Here is a 19,679-nt window from a genome sequence, read left to right on the forward strand (position 1 = left end):
CATATTGAATACAGTTATTGATACCTTCTGTTGTTGACTTATCGGCGAGTAGGGTTTTGACGGCGAGGGAGATAACTCTGTATTGTAATGTTGACCGATATCTACATACTAAAATAATTATGAGTAACTATATATATTTTTGCCAATTCATTGGCACTTCACCTATGTCATAATTGTTGTGGCATACTATGTACAGAATAAACATGATATCAACTTGATACACTGTACGTATAGTTCTTTCCGCGTGGTCGGTTTTATTTTATGACTGTTTGTAAGAGTATCTCCCTCGCCGTCAAAACCCTACTCGCCGAAAAGTCAACGAAAGAAGCTATCAATACCTGTATTGTTGATGTTGTGAGATGTTTTTGGGTGTGTTTAGGTAGTTTTTGGGGTGTTTTGGGGTAAATCGTTCGACCCTATATACACACAATGTACATATTATAAATTATACTTTATTCAAAGAGACTGTGGTTGATAATTCTTGCCAAGTCCCTGTGCTTTGGAAAATATCATGGTAATTTAATCTAAAACTAAATATTTCGAATTTTGGCAAACGTGTGGACTGTGAAGGCATGAATGTTTTGTATTTTACACCAATATGGGATGAGAATTATACGATATCTTGTTGAATACACATGACCCTGAAACGTCTCTCGGTAGTTTTAAGTGTAAAATGACGTTCATGATCAACTGCGAGTTGTGAAGGGACTTCGAGAGAATGGCGAGATATACATGGCAATGTAAAATGTATTATTCTCGTGTCTGATCGTGAAACTAAATTTTAGTGACCGCTGTTCAACAGTCCTAATAAATTCCTGATAATCACAAGTACATAACCTTCATATATGTTATATGGCTGAATTTCGAAAAGGCTAGATGCATTACATCATATCTATTTAGATGCAAAAAAAAAAATTAAAAAAAAAAAATCAGTGTTCAGTTACACGCAAAGAAATCAGTATAACTACCTTGAAGCACTTAGCTGTTTGTGCGGTCATCTGTTGAAATTGTGTGCCTTTTTTGTACAATCAGCTGGAATCCTTTTATGCTCATTAAAATTTGGAGTGGGTGAATAATATATGTAAATGACGTTGTCTTATCTATCGGATAACATTAATTAATAAGTTCCAGTTGATCCGACATGTTCCCGGGATAAATCTAGAGCATTTATGAAAGAGTAAAAGGAGGTAGCTGCGATAACGTAGCTCTGGACGACGGACGGACAAATTCTGACAAATGGTCGAGCAGTGTAGGCAGGGTATGACCGTTCATTCTAGATACGAGGGTACAGTACATATGTTGGCCAACTCTCCAATCTACCAAGGTGGGTCAATGTCCTGATCAATGCAATGTACAAGAGTCTGAAATATCAAAAATCAATCAATTACGTTTTCTTTGTCAACAGTTTATTTATACTCACATATACATCACCAACATGCATTAAAATGCATCACGTGTATTTTATTTGTTACTTGTATGATACTCAAAAACATTCTTCTTAAAAAAATTCTTGGCTATAGTTACAATTAACTGATATCATATTAATAAATAATACTGTATACAATTTTCATGATTGTATGCATCAATGTTACAATTTTGTACAAATGGTGGACAGTCCTGTCCTGTCACAAAGATGTTCGTGCATTACATGACAGAAATAATGTTCTTGGACTTATGGCTTCAAATACATTGTAATAATCCTTTAGTCATGTATAATTCAAGTGATGATAAAAATGTTATACAAGTACTAAATGAACAACCTAATTTTGGATTGACAGTTTATGTTGCTATGAAAGCCATAACAAGCCTATTTCAGAGCAACTGGAATGGTTAACTTGATTGTGTGTGTTTTTTTCCCCATGTCACTTTTATTTTTTCCCGTGTCACTTTTATTTTAACAGTTCCACAACTACAGTCTGGAATGTATTCAGAAAAACTTGTTTTGGAAAAAAGCAAGAATGTCACTTGGAGAAAAAATGGGATAGACTTCATTGTTTTTACAGGGTAAGTAATGCTGTTTGAACTTTCTTTTTACTTATTTGACTTCTTTGAATTAGGAAGTACGTCAAGGTCATGCATTAAAATTAAAAATAATAAAAGAAATTCTAAACTCCAGATATATGTATCCGTTGTTCAGGACCAAAATGGGATAGACTTCATTGTTTTTACAGAGTAAATAATGCTGTTTGAACTTTCTTTTTACTTATTTGACTTCTTTGAATTAGGAAGTAAGTCAAGACCATAATTAAAATTTAAAATAATAAAAGAAATTCTATACTCCAGATATATGTATCTCTTGTTCAGGACCCAAATTTTACCAGTTATAATTTTTCAGAAAACACTGTTCAGAGCACAACAGTTGGAAATATGACAGAAAAGGATTCGGCCAAATATCGTAGAATAAAGGGCGATAACTCTATATATGGTTGAGCACAGTATTGATCTCCCTCACTCTTAATTTACTCAATATTTCACCTACAAATCAGAACAAGAACTGTGGAAAGGCATAAGTCAAACTGCTATGTGAAAAATAAGATTACATTTGGTCATCTCAGATTTCGCCAATTGTTGAGTATTTAAAATAACAATGATTTTACTTACAGCATGCTACCAAAAACCTCCCATAATGCACACAAGACTATTTTATTTCCTGTCAAAGCATTAGATGTTTAACTCTTTCCATAATGTCAACAGCAAAATGTGCTCCCTCTTAATCGATGTCAACTAAAATCAAAATACCACCCCGGGTAATTTCAAGCTCTGCTTCTCTCCCTCTTCCCCACTGTTGACTATAGTTGTCAGGCTAAGCTGACGTCATTTGAGAGTTGATTTGTTGAAAACAGCACCTGACACATACAATTTTCCAATACAATGGTGCATATAAAAGGTGTTCAGGACTTTCAAAACAAATATTTTGGTTGTTAATTTGTGTTTATCAAATTCAGCTTACTTTTTTTTCCCGTCAGAGTAATAGATGATATTTTCTTCATATGTTGTTAATGTAAACAATATGGTGTTTTGCTACATTTTCACTTCAGGAGTAATTATCCAGTACATTGCATATTGGTCAATGGGACATCTGGATTTAATTCAATTAAAAATTTCTCAAAGTACAATGACAACACTATCTTTTTTGTGTTTCTATATGATTTGGTTTGGTTTGGTTTATTTTTGTTTATTGTCGTATTAACGGCCAGGGTCATTTAAGGACATGCCCGGTTTTGGAGGTGGAGGAAAGCCGGAGTACCCGGAGAAAAACCACTGGCGTACGGTCAGTACTTGGCAACTGCCCCACGTAGGTTTCGAACTCGCAACCCAGTGGTGGAGGGCTAGTGTTAAAGTGTCGGTACACCTAACCACTCAGCCACCGCGACCCCGTTACTATATGAAAATAACAATACACCAAAAATGCACATGTAGTCTCTGCCATTTTGTTTCAACTTCCGGGGACAAGCCTGATAACTACTTCCAGTATGGAATCCAGAAAGAACACAAAATACGGAAAGAGTTAAGACAGCTAGAAAACGAATGTTAACCTACTATTGCATGAACCAAATGCGACATTAATCACTAACTTTCTATAATTGTTAAAGTTTTTATATAAATAAGACATTGATAACTGTTTAATATCACAAGTTAGATTGAGTTCTGTTTGTTGACAATCAAATAACAGAATGAAATCAACAACACAAACATGTCTTAGACACATTACAGTTTTTCAGCAGGAAGTTCCTTACTCAATAAATCACAGTTTGCAAATAGTCCTTCTTTTAATGGAATCCACAGTCATTGTGATCATTTGGACTTGCTTGGATTTTTTGGTAAAGTGTCCATGTATTTACATATGATTGACAGCATTACTTCATCAGCTCCTCCCCCAATGGACAGCAGTCGGAAATCCCTGCAATGAAAATTAACCAAACTGAAAATTTGTTTCTGATCAGTTGTATGTTACCAGAGATTATTAAGGTCATCTTTCAAGACGACCTGCTGCTCCTTAAAGAACTGTGATAGGTAGGAAGGGAAAACATTTTTTATTATTGAAAATACATTTTGTCAGTGTGAAATTAACAACCTGTTAAATAACATCGTGAAATTAACAACCTGTTTACATAACATCATGAAATTAACAACCTGTTTACATAACAACATAGTGAAATTAACAACCTGTTTACATAACATCATGAAATTAACAACCTGTTTACATAACATCATGAAATTAACAACCTGTTTACATAACAACATAGTGAAATTAACAACCTGTTTACTTGTCAACATAGTAGAATATAAACACTAAATATCTTTTACATGTATATTAATCATTAATCAATATGAGACATACCGGTACAATGGACATCACTATTTAGAGATTTTATATCTGACACAGTGTATGAGAGATAAACTATGAGATTTATTTCAAATTTTACCACGTTTGCTATGCAAAATATTCTCGTCCTAGTTGTATATCCTGCAACAATACACAAATCGTCCTTAATTATTTCTTAATTGCAGTCGAAGGATCATTTTTTGGTCAGTAAATCAAAACCAAACTAACAATATTCTAATTTAGGCTTTAAATCTATCGACAGATTTACCACTGAACACATTCCTATCCCAAAATCTGATCAGTGGAAGCAGGATAAATTTGACAGTACTGATGACGGACTGAATAATTTGATATTTAAATAATTCCTATTCTTATACACATGACAATGAAACCTGGTTTTGTGTTAAATAAGCTAGTGTAAGTTTGAACTTATTCTATAATAAGCTTCTGAAGCGGTGAACTTAATGACCAGTGACCAACTTGATTAAACCTTCAGTAAACTTGCTTACAATGTAATATAACCATATTTAGCTTATATACTTGTCTGTCAAGGGCTTAATTTTGCAGCAAAATATCTACACTATGGAAGGAATCAAGGTTTGTCTGACAGGAACCTCCCAATTGGTTTGTTTGGTTTGTTTTTGTTTAACGTCCTATTAATAGCCAGGGTCATTTAAGGACGTGCCAGGTTTGGAGGTGGAGGAAAGCCGGAGTACCCGGAGAAAAACCACCGGCCTACGGTCAGTACCTGGCAATTGCCCCACACAGGTTTCGAACTCGCAACCCAGAGGTGGAGGGATAGTGATAAAGTGTCGAGACACCCTAACCACTCGGCCCCCAAAAGTAAGTGTTTTAATTCAAACCGTACATAAGCTGTGTTTTCTCCAGCACCTACCATGGAAAGAATTTCTTTATTTTTGGTTACCACATATACAAACATGTACATGATTTATTTCCGGAGCACAAATTTGGCTAAATATCATTCTGACACAAACCTGAAAAATCTGCTAATTAGAACTTCGTTAGTGAAGCCCATGCCTCCCCAATACTGTAGACACCCATCAGTGACCTCTCGGGCCAGTCGTCCACTCTTCAGCTTACACATGGAGGCCAGCATTGTCACATCATTACCTTCGATGTATTGACCTGGAAAAACCAAGGAATGCACAATATCACTGACAACTTATAGCAAAGATAAGATAGTCTTCCATTTGGTGAAATGCCTTTGACTGATCATAGCCAATCTAATTATTTAAACAAGAGATTCCAGAGGGATCTTGGCTCCCACCATTGGATGACTTTTATTGGATGTAAGACTGATCTTTTCTCTGCTTATCTCTTCTTCCTCTTAATCATTTGAAAACAAGTGGAACCTACATATAACAAATCTGAAAAAATTATCAAGAACATTCGGAGAAATATGTAGCTATGGAGTTAAACTCCTACTAATCATACAAGAGAAATTTAAATGAAATTCAAGAAATATTCATGAATAACTTTCTAAGATGTAGCATTCACAAATCTAAACTGAACAAAAATTCAAAATGGCCACCTGTTGGGCATTTTATTTTCCAATCAGCCTCAATATGAAACATATACACAACTGGCCGGGGGAAAACGGAAACTAAATGTAAAATTTGAGAAAGATCCAAGATATGAAGAATTTCTGTGATAACAAACATCAGCTGTCAACAGTCAAAATGGCTGTCTGTCGGCCAAATTGTTTTTTTTATCAGTCTCAAAATGGAACAAACACAACTAGGGACCATGGAGAACTAACATGTAACTTCTGAGAAAGATCCATAAAAAATATTCAGAGAAATAGAGAAAACAATCTTCAACTGTCAAAATTCCAAATGGCTGCCTGTCGGCCATCTTGTTTTCTGATCAGTTTAGAATTATAACTTGCACAACTAGGGACTGAGAAAAAATAACAGGTAAACTATGAGAAAGATCCATGGATAAGTTTCTGAGATTTAGCAATAAAAATCTTCTACTTTCAAAATTCGAAATTCTGTCAGTCATAATGCATCGTGTTTCCAATTGGTCTCAAAATGTATCATTCAGAACTAGTGACAAAGAAGAACCAATTAACAGGTAAAATTTGAGAAAGATCCATGAAGAACTTTGTAAGAAATAGCGATAAGGAAACATGAACTGTCAAAATTATAAAAAAAGTTGCCTGTCAGTCATTTAATTTTCCAATCAAGTCTTAAAATTTATAATGCATAACTATGGACCAAGGAGAACCTAACTATGAAATAAGAGAAAGATCTGTAAAGAACTTTGGGATATAGCAATAACATTGATTGTTTATGGATAGTCAATCGACGAACAGACCATAGACACAAGGTAATTTGAATAGCCCACCATCTGATGATGACGGGCTAAAAATATCACATAAAAATCATTATTAGAACACAGTAAAATTTATATAATTTTTATGAAAAAAAAAAGTTTATGCTCATGAAAAACAATCTTGTTTTACATATTTGGTATGTTAGTGTGAAAAGGAAACATATACTTACCAACTGCACGATACAGCATTGACCGGAGAGCCTCCACTTCTGTGGCTAGCTCAGCAAGACGAAAGTGGACAACCTGGTTGTTAAGGATGGGCTGTCCAAACGCCTTTCTTTGGCTTGTATACTCTATTGTCATAGCAATGCACTTCTCCAGGGGCATAACAGCTTAAAATGAGGAAAGATTTCAAAATTGAGATAAAAACTCTTTTTGTATCTTATTTCAACCACCATTTTGTAGCATGTACAGTACATGAACATACTGCAGTAAACGAGCTGATTTTGACACTTTCAAATTTGAGTGTATAACCATGTTTCTACCAAAATACCCTGTGTTATTCAACTCTCAGACCATCAGTTAATCATTTACAGCTGTTGATTAACAATCTGTTTATACCACACGTGGTATAAACTCTGTACGCATTTTGATTGGCTAACACGGTGAACTTTGACCCAAGCTGCAATTGTTATTGACGTCATCAATAATCTAAGGACGTCACATCACCGGTACACTTTATTTGCATACGCGAAATTATACTTGGCCACGTTTCTCTTTGATTCAAGTAGATATTATTGTGGTAGAAACAGGTCACACGACTCGAAATTGTTGGATATGGAATTTATTTCACCCTCGTAAGTTATTTTTTAAAAGCTGCAAAAAACACTCACTAAAGCTCGTGTCTTTTGTAACTTTTAAAAAATAACTTACTCGTGTGAAATAAATTCCATAACCAACAAGCACTCGTTGTGTAACCTCTATTTAAACCAATAAGTACAATGATTAACTGGCACATTGATAGGGAGTGGAGTCCTTTTAAAACCATTCATGGACTTTCAGTAAATCCTAGCTGAGTAAGTTTCACCAGCCGTAACCCATGGCCCTGACGCTCGCAGACAGAGCCCGTAGGATGATCGGTACACTATTTGTCGTTTCCCATAAAATATTTCAAGGAACTTTGACTGATTAGGTTTTGGTTTTACCTTTCAAAAGTAAAACAAGAGGCCCATGGGGCCTGTATCGCTCACCTGGTTGGATTAGACCAAATGTTGAAATAATGTTCATATTCAAATTGTTTTATTTGTAAAACTCTAACAATGCTATACAGTGGAACCTCTATAAACCGAACATGCATGGGACATGACTATTTGTTCGGTTTATAGAGGGTTCGGTTTGGAGAAGTTGATCGAAAAATGACCGGTCAAATTCCGGATATAATTGGTTGGACGATGTTTTATTAGAATGCACCCGATTCCAAAACGGCACGTACATACTTAGACAATTTGGATTGTCTGAATAATATGCATATTATGAAAGTTAATCAATGTTTATATTGCAGAATATATAAGAAAGGCAAATGACTATAACAATAGTTTTAAACAGTATTTTCACATGTACAACTACACTTTACGATCGGCCTACATTTTGTTACATCCGGTGAAGCCTCGTCATGTGGATGGGGCCAATAGTCCGATACAGAATATTTTACACATCAAATAATATTAAAGGGTGTGAAGATGTTTTGTTTCAATATCAATTACAATTGATCAGATGATACTGGTCGTATTTCCGACATCGCTGTTGTCTAAACTCAGGCTTCTAGCTCTACTTGCATTGAGAAGATAAACGAACCGACGCGCTTCAATGAAGTGTGGCATTGTTTCATAATTGTCGTGTTGATTATACACTAGGCCTTCCGTCATAATGCCCCCTTGGGGTATATATTGGATACCTGTACAAATCACCTACGTAGGTCCCGAGACAATAAGGCTTCACACAATACCCGTCACAGTTGTTGTTTCACGGTTGACTGGCCTGACCTCGTGTCATGATCGCCCAGGTAAGGCCGGTTTTCAGAAGTAATTTTTGGTATATTTTAACAGGAACCGGACACAAAATCAGTCCGGTGTTCGGAATTCAGAGGGATCGGTATTTGGAAGTTTTTTAATACTATAATAAAGAAGGACCAATTCCGTACAATGACAATTCGTTCGGTATTCAGAGGTGTTCGGTTTTTAGAAGGTTCGGTTTTCGGAAGTTGCACTGTATATGGTTATAGTGTGGGAATCCGAACTGCTTTAAAGATTAATGAAGTCCAGACTCTCTAAGGTCTGAAAGACCTCAAGAATTGTTTATAGAACATGCATTCATCACTTTATGACTAGTAGCGATTTAAAGGAATTACCTCTATTTCACCTATTGGGCCCGCCCCTTTGGCCATTCGGGGGTCAGAGTCACCATTTATGCAAAATCTGTTCCCCTGTTTCTGACCAAATTGGGTTCAAATCCATTCATAACTTGATGACTAGTAGCGATTCAAAGGAATTACCTCTATTTCCCCCACTGGGCCCCTCCCTTTTGGCCCCTTTAGGGTCAGAGCCACCATTTATGCAAAATCTGTTCCCCTTCCCCCAAGGATGTTTCTGACCAAATTGGGTTCAAATCCCTTCACAACTTTATGACTAGTAGAGATTTAGAGGAATTACCTCTATTTCCCATATTTGGCCCCGCCCCTTTGGCCCCTTGGGGGTCAGAGTCACCATTTATGCAAAATCTGTTCCCCTTCTGCCAAGAATGTTTCTGACCAAATTGGGTTCAAATCCATTCATAACTTTATGACTAGTAGTGATTTAAAGGAATTACCTCTATTACCCCTATTGGGCCCCGCCCCTTTCGCCCCCGGGGGTCAGAGCCACCATTTATGCAAAATCTCTTCCCCTTCCCCCAAGGATGTTTCTGACCAAATTGGGTTGAAATCCATTCATAACTTTATGACAAGTAGCGATTTAAAGGAATTACCTTAATTTCCCCTATTGGGCCCCGCCCCTTTGGCCCCTCGGGGGTCAGAGCCACCATTTATGCAAAATCTTTTCCCCTTCCCCCAAGGATGTTTCTGACCAAATTGGGTTCAAATCCATTCATAACTTTATGACTAGTAGAGATTCAAAGGAATTACCTCTATTTCCCATATTTGGCCCCGCCCCTTTGGCCCCTTGGGGGTCAGAGCCACCATTTATGCAAAATCTCTTCCTCTTCCCCCAAGGATGTTTCTGACCAAATTGGGTTCAAATCCATTCATAACTTTATGACTAGTAGAGATTTAGAGGAATTACCTCTATTTCCAATATTTGGCCCCGCCCCTTTGGCCCCTCGGGGGTCAGAATCACCATTTATGCAAAATCTGTTCCCCTTCCCCCAAAGATGTTTCTGACCAAATTGGGTTGAAATCCATTCATAAATTTATGACTAGTAGCGATTTAAAGGAATTACCTCTATTTCCCCTATTGGGCCCCGCCCCTTTGGCCCCTCAGGGGTCAGAGTCACCATTTATGCAAAATCTGTTCCCATTTTGCCAAGAATGTTTCTGACCAAATTTGGTCAAAATCCAATAAGAACTTTTTGACTAGTAGCGATTTGAAGCAAATGTTGACGGACGGACGACGGACGCTGCGCCATGGCATAAGCTCACCGGACCTTCGGTCCAGGTGAGCTAAAAAACCTGTTTCAAATACCTGGTACGTAATTCTAAAGGTATTTAAAAACCAGACATTGACACTTTCATGAAAATAAAAAAAAAAGATTTGTATTTATCTGTTTAATTGATAGACCAGTATATTGCGTAGCACATATGTTGTACGTTTTGTGGCAGCTCCTGCATGACAGGGATCCACCAAAATATGTTTCACACAAATGAGTTCTGAAGTTTAATATGTATGGTGATATTTGCACAGGTTAAGTATTTACAGAATACTCTATAATATGATCCACCACTACAATCTTTTTCTACAATGAAATGGTAGGAAATACTCTATTATGCTGAATTGTAACTCATGTAAAAGGAAAAGTAAAACTTCTAAAAATGATTTCCCGCTTGATCTATAATTGAAAGCTCCATAAATGACATTAATGTATTCTTTAAAAGTTGAGATGTCATACATCTTACCATCAACTATCAATATCTGAGTCAGAGGAGTCAAATCAACATGTGGAAAAACTTACCAGTTAAATCATTTTTGCTGTTTACGTACCCCTTAATCCATTGTAAATATTACACTCTGCCTCACAGTATACACAGAAACTACATGAAATTAGGTATTAAAACAGGAAGTATTTAATTATATTATTTCATTCCATTCCTAATGTACAGTGACTTTATCTGTACATATCATTAAATGATGATTTCTTCATACTGAAATGGGTTTAAGATGGTTGCCTACATCTGGGCGCGCTTCTTCAAAAGAGTTATCTTTCCTTGATGGAACTCACAAAAGTTTATTTGAACACTTATATGGAATCTAGAAAGATTGTTATTTTCTTTATGAACAGAATTAACATGCCACAAACAATGATATTTTGAAAGCACCATTTTTTAATATATTTTCAGACAGGGTCACATTTGAGCATATTTGGGATTTTTTTGTAAAATAATCTATTAGACCAATTATCTTTTTTTCTTTCAAATTTCGACTTTGCATGGCCTAAATGATCAATGAAAATAAAACGAAAATTTTCTATCCACTGTAAAATTTTGATGGTAATTTATATATAAAAGTGTAGGCAGGATTAAGCATTAAAGATAAAGATATAGCGATGCATGAGCCTACATTATAAAACATGTTCTATAAAGCATATGTTTACAAGTTTTAAATCATCATTTACCTCTGTCAAAGTTTATAAAGAATGCTATCCGGACAAAGCTGAATGAGTCACATGGGTGCTAATGACAAGCTTAAGTTTGCTGAGCAGTCATGTATGAATTCTTGTAGAACCTACCGAATTGTAATGTTGTTATTTCTTACTGATTTAGGTATTTACAAATTATGGTTGCAGACACTTTTAATTTTCGTAATTAAGGGAAGATCTTACTTATATAAAATACTTTTTAAAATTATTACGCCTGATAACATTTTCCGACAGTGATTTTTACAGTGTTATAGTCGCTCTAACTTATGACAAACATATACCTGCCGCGGCAGCCCACAATCTTTCCTCCTGGAACTGCAACATTTGGTACGTGAATCCCATTCCCTCGTCACCGATGATATACTTGGCTGGTACTCGTACATCCTCCAAGAAAACCTGGCCTGTATCAGAGCTCCTCATCCCCATCTTGTCTATTTTCCTCGCTAACTTCACTCCTTAAAGGATTATATAAAATGTACACAAGCGATTAGCGTACTATTGATATGAAATAATATATATTATTATAACTAATACTAGATCTAACTCGCTAACTTCACTCCTTACAGGATTATATAAAATGTACACAAGCGATTAGCGTACTATTGATATGAAATAATGTATATTTTTATAACTAATACTAGAAGTAACTCGCTAACTTCACTTAACGTACACAAGTGATTAGTCCAGTATTGATATGAAATAATATATATTATTATAACTAATACTAGATCTAACTCGCTAACTTCACTCCTTAAAGGGTTATATAAAACATACACAAGTGATTAGTCCAGTATTGATATGAATAATATATATATAAGTGCCACTGATAGTAAGAACTACTGACCGGTCCTAGAAGGACGGAAAAGCTTTATGATGCAGTGTTTTAGTTATGAACTAATTCCCTCTAGGACATTAGTGTGTCAGTAGTTCTAGAGGCAAAGTATTTAATTCCAAAAGGAAGATGGCAAATTCAACAGGAGGCCCATGGGGCCTGTATCGCTCACCTGGTTGGATTTGACCAAATATCAAAATAATGTTATGTTCAATTTGTTAATACACATACTCTCTAAGGGACTGAAAGACCCTATGGATTATTTTGGACAACCTAATTGTGTTTGAAGAAACTAAGTCTCTTAGGGTGGAGAAAGACCCTTGGGCCTATTTTTACATCAGAATTGTGTTTATCCCATAATGTCCAGCGATGTTATACATGGTTATGGGATGGAGGGTCACAGCAACCATTTATGCAAAATCAAGGATGTTTCTGACCAAATTGGGTTCAAATCCATTTAAAACTTTATGACTTAAGGAGCGATATAAAGACAGATCTCTATTTCCCCTATTTGGCCCCATCCTTCAGGCCCCTTGGGGTCAGAGTCAATATTTACATAAACTTTCTTTCCCCTCTTCCCCCAAAGATATTCCAGACCCCTTGTTTCCCTATTGGGCCCAGCCCCTAATGCCCCTGGGAGTTCAGAGTAAAAATTTATACAAACACGGTTCCCCTTCTCCCAAGGATGTTCCTGTCCAAATTTGGTTCAAATTCATTCATAGCTTTACAACTAGTGGCAATTTAAATGATTAACCCCTATTTCCCCTCTAAGACTCTGCCCCTCAGGCCCCTGGGGGTTCAGAGAAAAAATTATACAAACTCTGTTCCCCTCCCCCCAAGGATGTTCCTGACCAATGAGACAGATGAGTGTTTATTTACCTGATAAGTCCATGGGGAAACAGGTGAGTGTTTATTTACCTGGTAAGTCAATGGAGAGACAGATGAGTGTTTATTTACCTGGTAAGTCCATGGGGAGACAGATGAGTGTTTATTTACCTGGTAAGTCCATGGGGAGACAGATGAGTGTTTATTTACCTGTTAAGTCCATGGGGAGACAGATGAGTGTTTATTTACCTGGTAAGTCTATGGGGAGACAGATGAGTGTTTATTTACCTGGTAAGTCCAGGAGGAGACGGAGGAGTGTTTATTTACCTGGTAAGTCCATGGGGAGACAGATGAGTGTTTATTTACCTGTTAAGTCCATGGGGAGACAGATGAGTGTTTATTTACCTGGTAAGTCTATGGGGAACAGGTGAGTGTTTATTTACCTGATAAGTCCATGGGGAAACAGGTGAGTGTTTATTTACCTGGTAAGTCCAGGAGGAGACGGATGAGTGTTTATTTACCTGGTAAGTCCATGGGGAGACAGGTGAGTGTTTATTTACCTGGTAAGTCCATGGGGACAGATGAGTGTTTATTTACCTGGTAAGTCTATGGGGAGACAGATGAGTGTTTATTTACCTGGTAAGTCTATGGGGAACAGGTGAGTGTTTATTTACCTGGTAAGTCTATGGGGAGACAGATGAATGTTTATTTACCTGGTAAGTCCATGGGGAGACAGATGAGTGTTTATTTACCTGGTAAGTCCATGCGGAGACAGATGAGTGTATATTTACCTGGTAAGTCCATGGGGAAACAGGTGAGTGTTGATTTACCTGGTAAGTCTATGGGGAGACAGATGAATGTTTATTTACCTGGTAAGTCCACGGAGAGAGAGAGAGATAATTGTTTATTTACCTGGTAAGTCCATGGAGAGACAGATTAGCATTTATTTACCTGGTAAGTCTATGGGGAGACAGATGAGTGTTTATTTACCTGGTAAGTCCATGGGGAGACAGGTGAGTGTTTATTTACCTGGTAAGTACATGGGGAGACAGATGAGTATGTATTTACCTGGTAAGTCAATGGAGAGACAGATGAATGTTTATTTACATGGTAAGTCCATGGAGAGACAGATGAGTGTTTATTTACCTGGTAAGTCCATGGGGAGACAGATGAGTGTTTATTTACCTGGTAAGTCCATGGGGAGACAGACGAGTGTTTATTTACCTGGTAAGTCCATGGGGAGACAGGTGAGTGTTTATTTACCTGGTAAGTCCATGGAGACAGATGAGTGTTTATTTACCTGGTAGGTCTATGGGGAGACAGGTGAGTGTTTATTTACCTGGTAAGTCCATGGGGAGACAGATGAGTGTTCATTTACCTGGTAAGTCTATGGGGAGACAGATGAGTGTTTATTTACCTGGTAGGTCCATGGGAAAACAGGTGAATGTTTATTTACCTGGTAAGTCCATGGGGAGACAGATGAGTATTTATTTACCTGGTAAGTCCATGGGGAGACAGGTGAGTATTTATTTACCTGGTAAGTCTATGGAGACGGGTGAGTGTTTATTTACCTGGTAAGTCCATGTGGAGAGAGATAATTGTTTATTTACCTGGTAAGTCTATGGGGAGACAGGTGAGTATTTATTTACCTGGTAAGTCCATGGGGAGACAGGTGAGTATTTATTTACCTGGTAAGTCCATTGGGAGACAGATGAGTGACTTGTTGCCATAGACAGGTCCATCAGAAGTATTTGCCAGAAGACACATCCAGTCTGCCTGGAATGCATTTGTGGTCCACATTTTACCGCCGTTAATCACCAGGTCATCTCCATGTTTCACAGCTTTAGTTTGTATACCTGAAACAACAGGGAAACATTTAAAACTGACAGCTTTAGGTACAACAAAAATATCTGCCATGGTAAACAATATTTTTATATGACCTTAACGTATTTTACAACAATTCTTAAAAGATTATTTTAACTGATGCTAATATTTTACAAAACAAAATTATTATCTCAATTGATGCTTATCACTCTTGCTGACCTTGGTGGGAGAGCATATGGGGCCTTACAGTAGAAAGAAACTAGAGTCAGGCAGATGACCCAATACGTTTTAATGTTTTATAGGGATTTCAAAGTGATGGACATGGGCCAGGGTATATTGCCCCTTAAGAAATTTTACTGACCTGGCCCCTGCAGTCTCATAGATAGTTACCATATGCATGTAACCCAATTTTAACCATTCAAATACAACAAATTTGTCAGCGGTGCGATAAAACTAAATATCATGAGTATAAAGTCTATCAAGTTACAAGAAATCAGTCGAATAATATGACAATCTTTAAAAAAAAACAATGAATATTGAAAAAAAGAAATGGGAAACACTTTTGTAAAAACAGTCAAATCGGAATTCTTTTACGGGAAAGACAATTCATATCATAGCTATGATGTATACTAAGTTTTCCACCTGGTTCCCTAATGTTGAGAATCACTTTTAAAGTCATGCATGATTATATATATCACAATTTCTAAAATGATCGATTATTGATCGGTAATAAATATAAAACGAAAACATGCACATCAAAACGATAATCTGAACTAGAATGACTATACTGTATCTGCTAGACTCTGGAATGGCATGATAATGATCACTCACTCTATCCATCTAACCATCTGCTTGACCCATGGATTGTTCATAATATTAAACTATCTTGCTACAATGTCAGGGCTTTTTCTCACTGGTTTGGGAAAGGGCTTTTTGGTATCATTTTGGGAAGAAAATTGGTGAATTGGGAAAGATTTTTTCAGGAGTAAACTGTAAATTTTGGGAATTTGGCTTAAATATGAAATAATTTCAATTGGGAAAGGGGCCCATTAACGGCCCCAAAAAGCCCCCAGAAAAAGCCCTGAATGTACATCTGAACCAGAGCCAACCTAACGTCATATATATCTGCTCGAACTTTGGATGTTCATAATATCATACTAACTAGATACATCTGAGCCAGAACCTACCTCACTAACTGCCAGACCCATTGAGGTCCATAATATCATACTAACTTGCTACATCTGAACCGGAGCCGACCTCACTAACTCCTAGACAGGCCACTCTGTCACCCGACACGGATGGTGCTAGGAATTCCTTCTTTAGCTCATCACTTCCAAATCTAAACAAAACCAAAAAAAAAAAAGTCAGGAAGTTAAATAATCATGATATAAATAAAGGATTTTATATGAGTGGATTCATATGTATTACAGGATTTACAAAATAAGATTAATAATTTGATACGTACCCTATAAGCTTCTTGGTGAATGGCATTAACAAACTCCATATATTTATATATATAGCCAAGAGTGTGTTTTGTAAATCACAATTCCAATTCATGAGAATTGATGTAAAAAATTTCAAACTGATTTCTATAAGACCGGATAATTTTGACTTGAATTATTTCACAACAGAGAAATGGGTCATGACGTCATATCTTCACTTTTGATTATAAATTATTTTTGACATGTGACAGAGGAATATATATTCAAACATATGGTAGAACAGGTCAGTTAATGTGATAGAGACATCTTCTACAAAGGTTTCGTGAAGTCAGGTATATGTCTTAGCTAGCTCTATATAAATACATTATATTACGTGGATGTGGCACAGTGGTATAAGCTGCAGGTATATTTCTTGCTAGACAATTACATTTTGTAGGTGCTTTTGATTGAGTTTGAGGCCAGGTCAGGGCACGAGTCATAATCAAATTATCTCCCTTTATCATAACTTTATACATACAAAAGCAGTAACCCTCTGCTGAATTACATCAAACCTCTGGTAATTTCGAATTGACAGATAGTTAAAAGACAATTTTGTTTTTCAATACAAACTATAGTTTTCTAGCTAGTGATATTTCAAACTCTGATTATTTATAATTGACTCTATTTCAGATAGTTTGAAACACATGGATATGACTATATATAGAAGATATACAAAATACTTTGAAGCTTACAAACATATCTTAATATTCAAAAGAGTTCCAGATGAAAGATGGAGCTCTGATATATCTGGCAAGGGGTCAAGACCACAGGGGAATGTAAGTGTTTCTGGGGAAGGAGGAGGTAAAGCCCAAAATTGGAGATTTGATGGTTATATGAAGCTCAGTTTGGTTTGGTTTGGTTATATTTGTTTAACGTACGCGTGCTATCAACAGCTAAGGTCATTTAAGGACGGCCTCCCGTGCGTGTGATATGCATGCATGTGGTGAGTGCGTATGCGTGTTTTGGGAGGCTGCGGTATGTTCGGGTTAAGTCTCCTTGTGATAGGCCGGAACTTTTGCCGATTTATAGTGCTACCTCACTGAAGCATACTGCCGAAGACACCCAGCAGCACACCCACCCTGTCACATCTACACCAGCACTATACTTTACCTTGCCAAGGCAGGAGTAGCCATGTCGGTCTGTACACCTATCGCCATTGGTATCGCTCCGCAGTTGATGGAACCTAGCTCCTCGGCCACTGCCACACTGTAGGTATAATCCAATCCTAACCCACCATACTCTGTCAACAAAGATTCCACAGTCAGAAGTATAACAAACCATAATTAGTTATATATTGCACTATATACCATTTAAAACATTAAAAAATGCCTATCAATTACGAGGGCTATCTAATGAGTTAAATTTGGCTATCTGACAAATGTTTTCCATTAAAATGGCCGGTTATAAAATACAATACTTTCTATATATTAGCATTTTAAAGCTAGTTGCTAAATTAACTACAATTTGTGCCTCTCTATATATAAGATAGCCCATTATACAGAACTGATAGTATAATATATATTAATTAAATACCTGTTGGTTTGGTAACGCCCAGTAGGCCCGCATCTCCCAGAGTTTTGAAAATCTGTTTAGCAGGAAATTGTCCCTCTGCCTCCCACTGATCAACATTTGGATTGATGTCTCTTTCAATGATCTGTATCAATACAGAAACACAAATGATTCAAACATACATAGTGGAAATTCAAACACTGTACTGGTATTATTGTTTAAAATAGAAATACAACAATTCAGTTGCTAAATGCATTAGGAGGGGCAAAACGCAATGATCATCATCAGATTCAGACCAGGACCCCAAAACTCTATATACAGACTATAGCTATCAATCTAACTATTTGAGCTACTTATACATGTACATGGCCACTGGCGTTCATCGAGGTCACTGTTCCCTTCAATTCAGTAATCCATGTATAATATTCCAAAACCAGATTCTATTGGTGCAATATATATATATATTATTATAATCATTTTCTAATTTTAGTTGATCCTCCAAGCTTACAAATGAGAATGTAACAGGAGAGGATAAAATGTAGCGGCCAGACCAGGGTTCCAACCTGAAACCTCCTAACACTAGCCGGATGCTCTACCTATTGAGCTACCTGGTCACCGATGATCGACCCAGTCCAGTCCCGCTACATGTACACATCCCTCCTTTTTTCCAAGTCTTCGTCCTTGAAGACACACGAGACCCTCATACCACGGCCGTGGGTATTTTAGTTGGCCTGGGTGCCAATTTTGTAACAGGAGAGGAGAAAATGTAGCGGCCAGACTGGGGTTTGAATCCGGGACCTCTGAACACTAGCCGGTACTCCAACAATGTTAGAGGTTTTACACGGCGAGATACTTTTGACAGGCGTCGCAGTCGGCAAAATAATATCCGATAGAAAAAGAGCCGACCAGCGGCCTCTTATGTTATAGGAGTACACTAGCCGGATGCTCTACCTACAATGTATTGATCGAGCTATATGTACCTGGTCACCGATGATCAACCCAGTCCAGTCCCGCTACAAGAGTCTTGAAGAGCAGCTAACTGTTATGTAATGTAAGAATCGCTATTACTGTTTTTGAATTCGCACACTTATCCGGGTACAGATAATGAGTGACGGGAGGGGGGGGGGGGGGGGGGGGGGGGGGGGGTTAAAACAATTATAAAAACATATTAACTTCATTGGCGTGCAAATGTCCCTGGGCAATCCCTGGTCACTCATTAGATACGCTGCACTTATCCTGCTTTTCAGATGAAAAAAGGCCTAAGGTTTTTATTGAAAATAATGCACTTGCATTGAGACCATATCTCGAACTTTGGACTTTGGTGTGTAAGTCACATAAGTTACCAACCTTTTTGAGGGATTCTTTCATCTGCAGATGTTCTGTACTGTAAATCGCCTCTCTGTTACTCGAAGTTGCTGACATAAATCTGTTTTGCTGCCATAGTTCTAATTTTAGAACATTCTTCAGCCTGCGGCTACACAGTTTTGAAACACAACGTACATGCATATCTCCACTTTCGATCCAGTCTGCCTTTGTTTACCTCTTACGGAGTAAAGAATTCTTCGCTGTTTGATTGGTCAATATAAATAGTGCGCGAAACCACAACAAATCGATACCGTTGTATTTCAGTAATTATTGTGATAAATTATGTATTGCGGGGTCGTATGTAAAATCACAG

General features: G+C 37.1%; 1 protein-coding gene across 1 annotated transcript; it reads right to left on the bottom strand.

The window, feature by feature from the left end:
- Positions 1-3,435: 3,435 nt before the first annotated feature.
- LOC117322314 (probable acyl-CoA dehydrogenase 6) lies at positions 3,436-19,570 on the bottom strand. Its single transcript, XM_033877168.1, has 9 exons — positions 19,349-19,570; positions 18,026-18,146; positions 17,603-17,732; positions 16,244-16,350; positions 14,876-15,043; positions 11,812-11,985; positions 6,856-7,017; positions 5,323-5,473; positions 3,436-3,901 (listed from the first exon to the last, which is right to left on the bottom strand). Exons 1-9 carry the CDS (start codon positions 19,505-19,507, stop codon positions 3,796-3,798), a joined length of 1,278 nt encoding a protein of 425 aa, XP_033733059.1. The 5' UTR covers positions 19,508-19,570; the 3' UTR covers positions 3,436-3,795.
- Between the last annotated feature and the right edge of the window lie 109 nt (positions 19,571-19,679).

Source organism: Pecten maximus, chromosome 2, assembly GCF_902652985.1.
Source record: "Pecten maximus chromosome 2, xPecMax1.1, whole genome shotgun sequence".
NCBI classification, from domain to species: domain Eukaryota; kingdom Metazoa; phylum Mollusca; class Bivalvia; order Pectinida; family Pectinidae; genus Pecten; species Pecten maximus.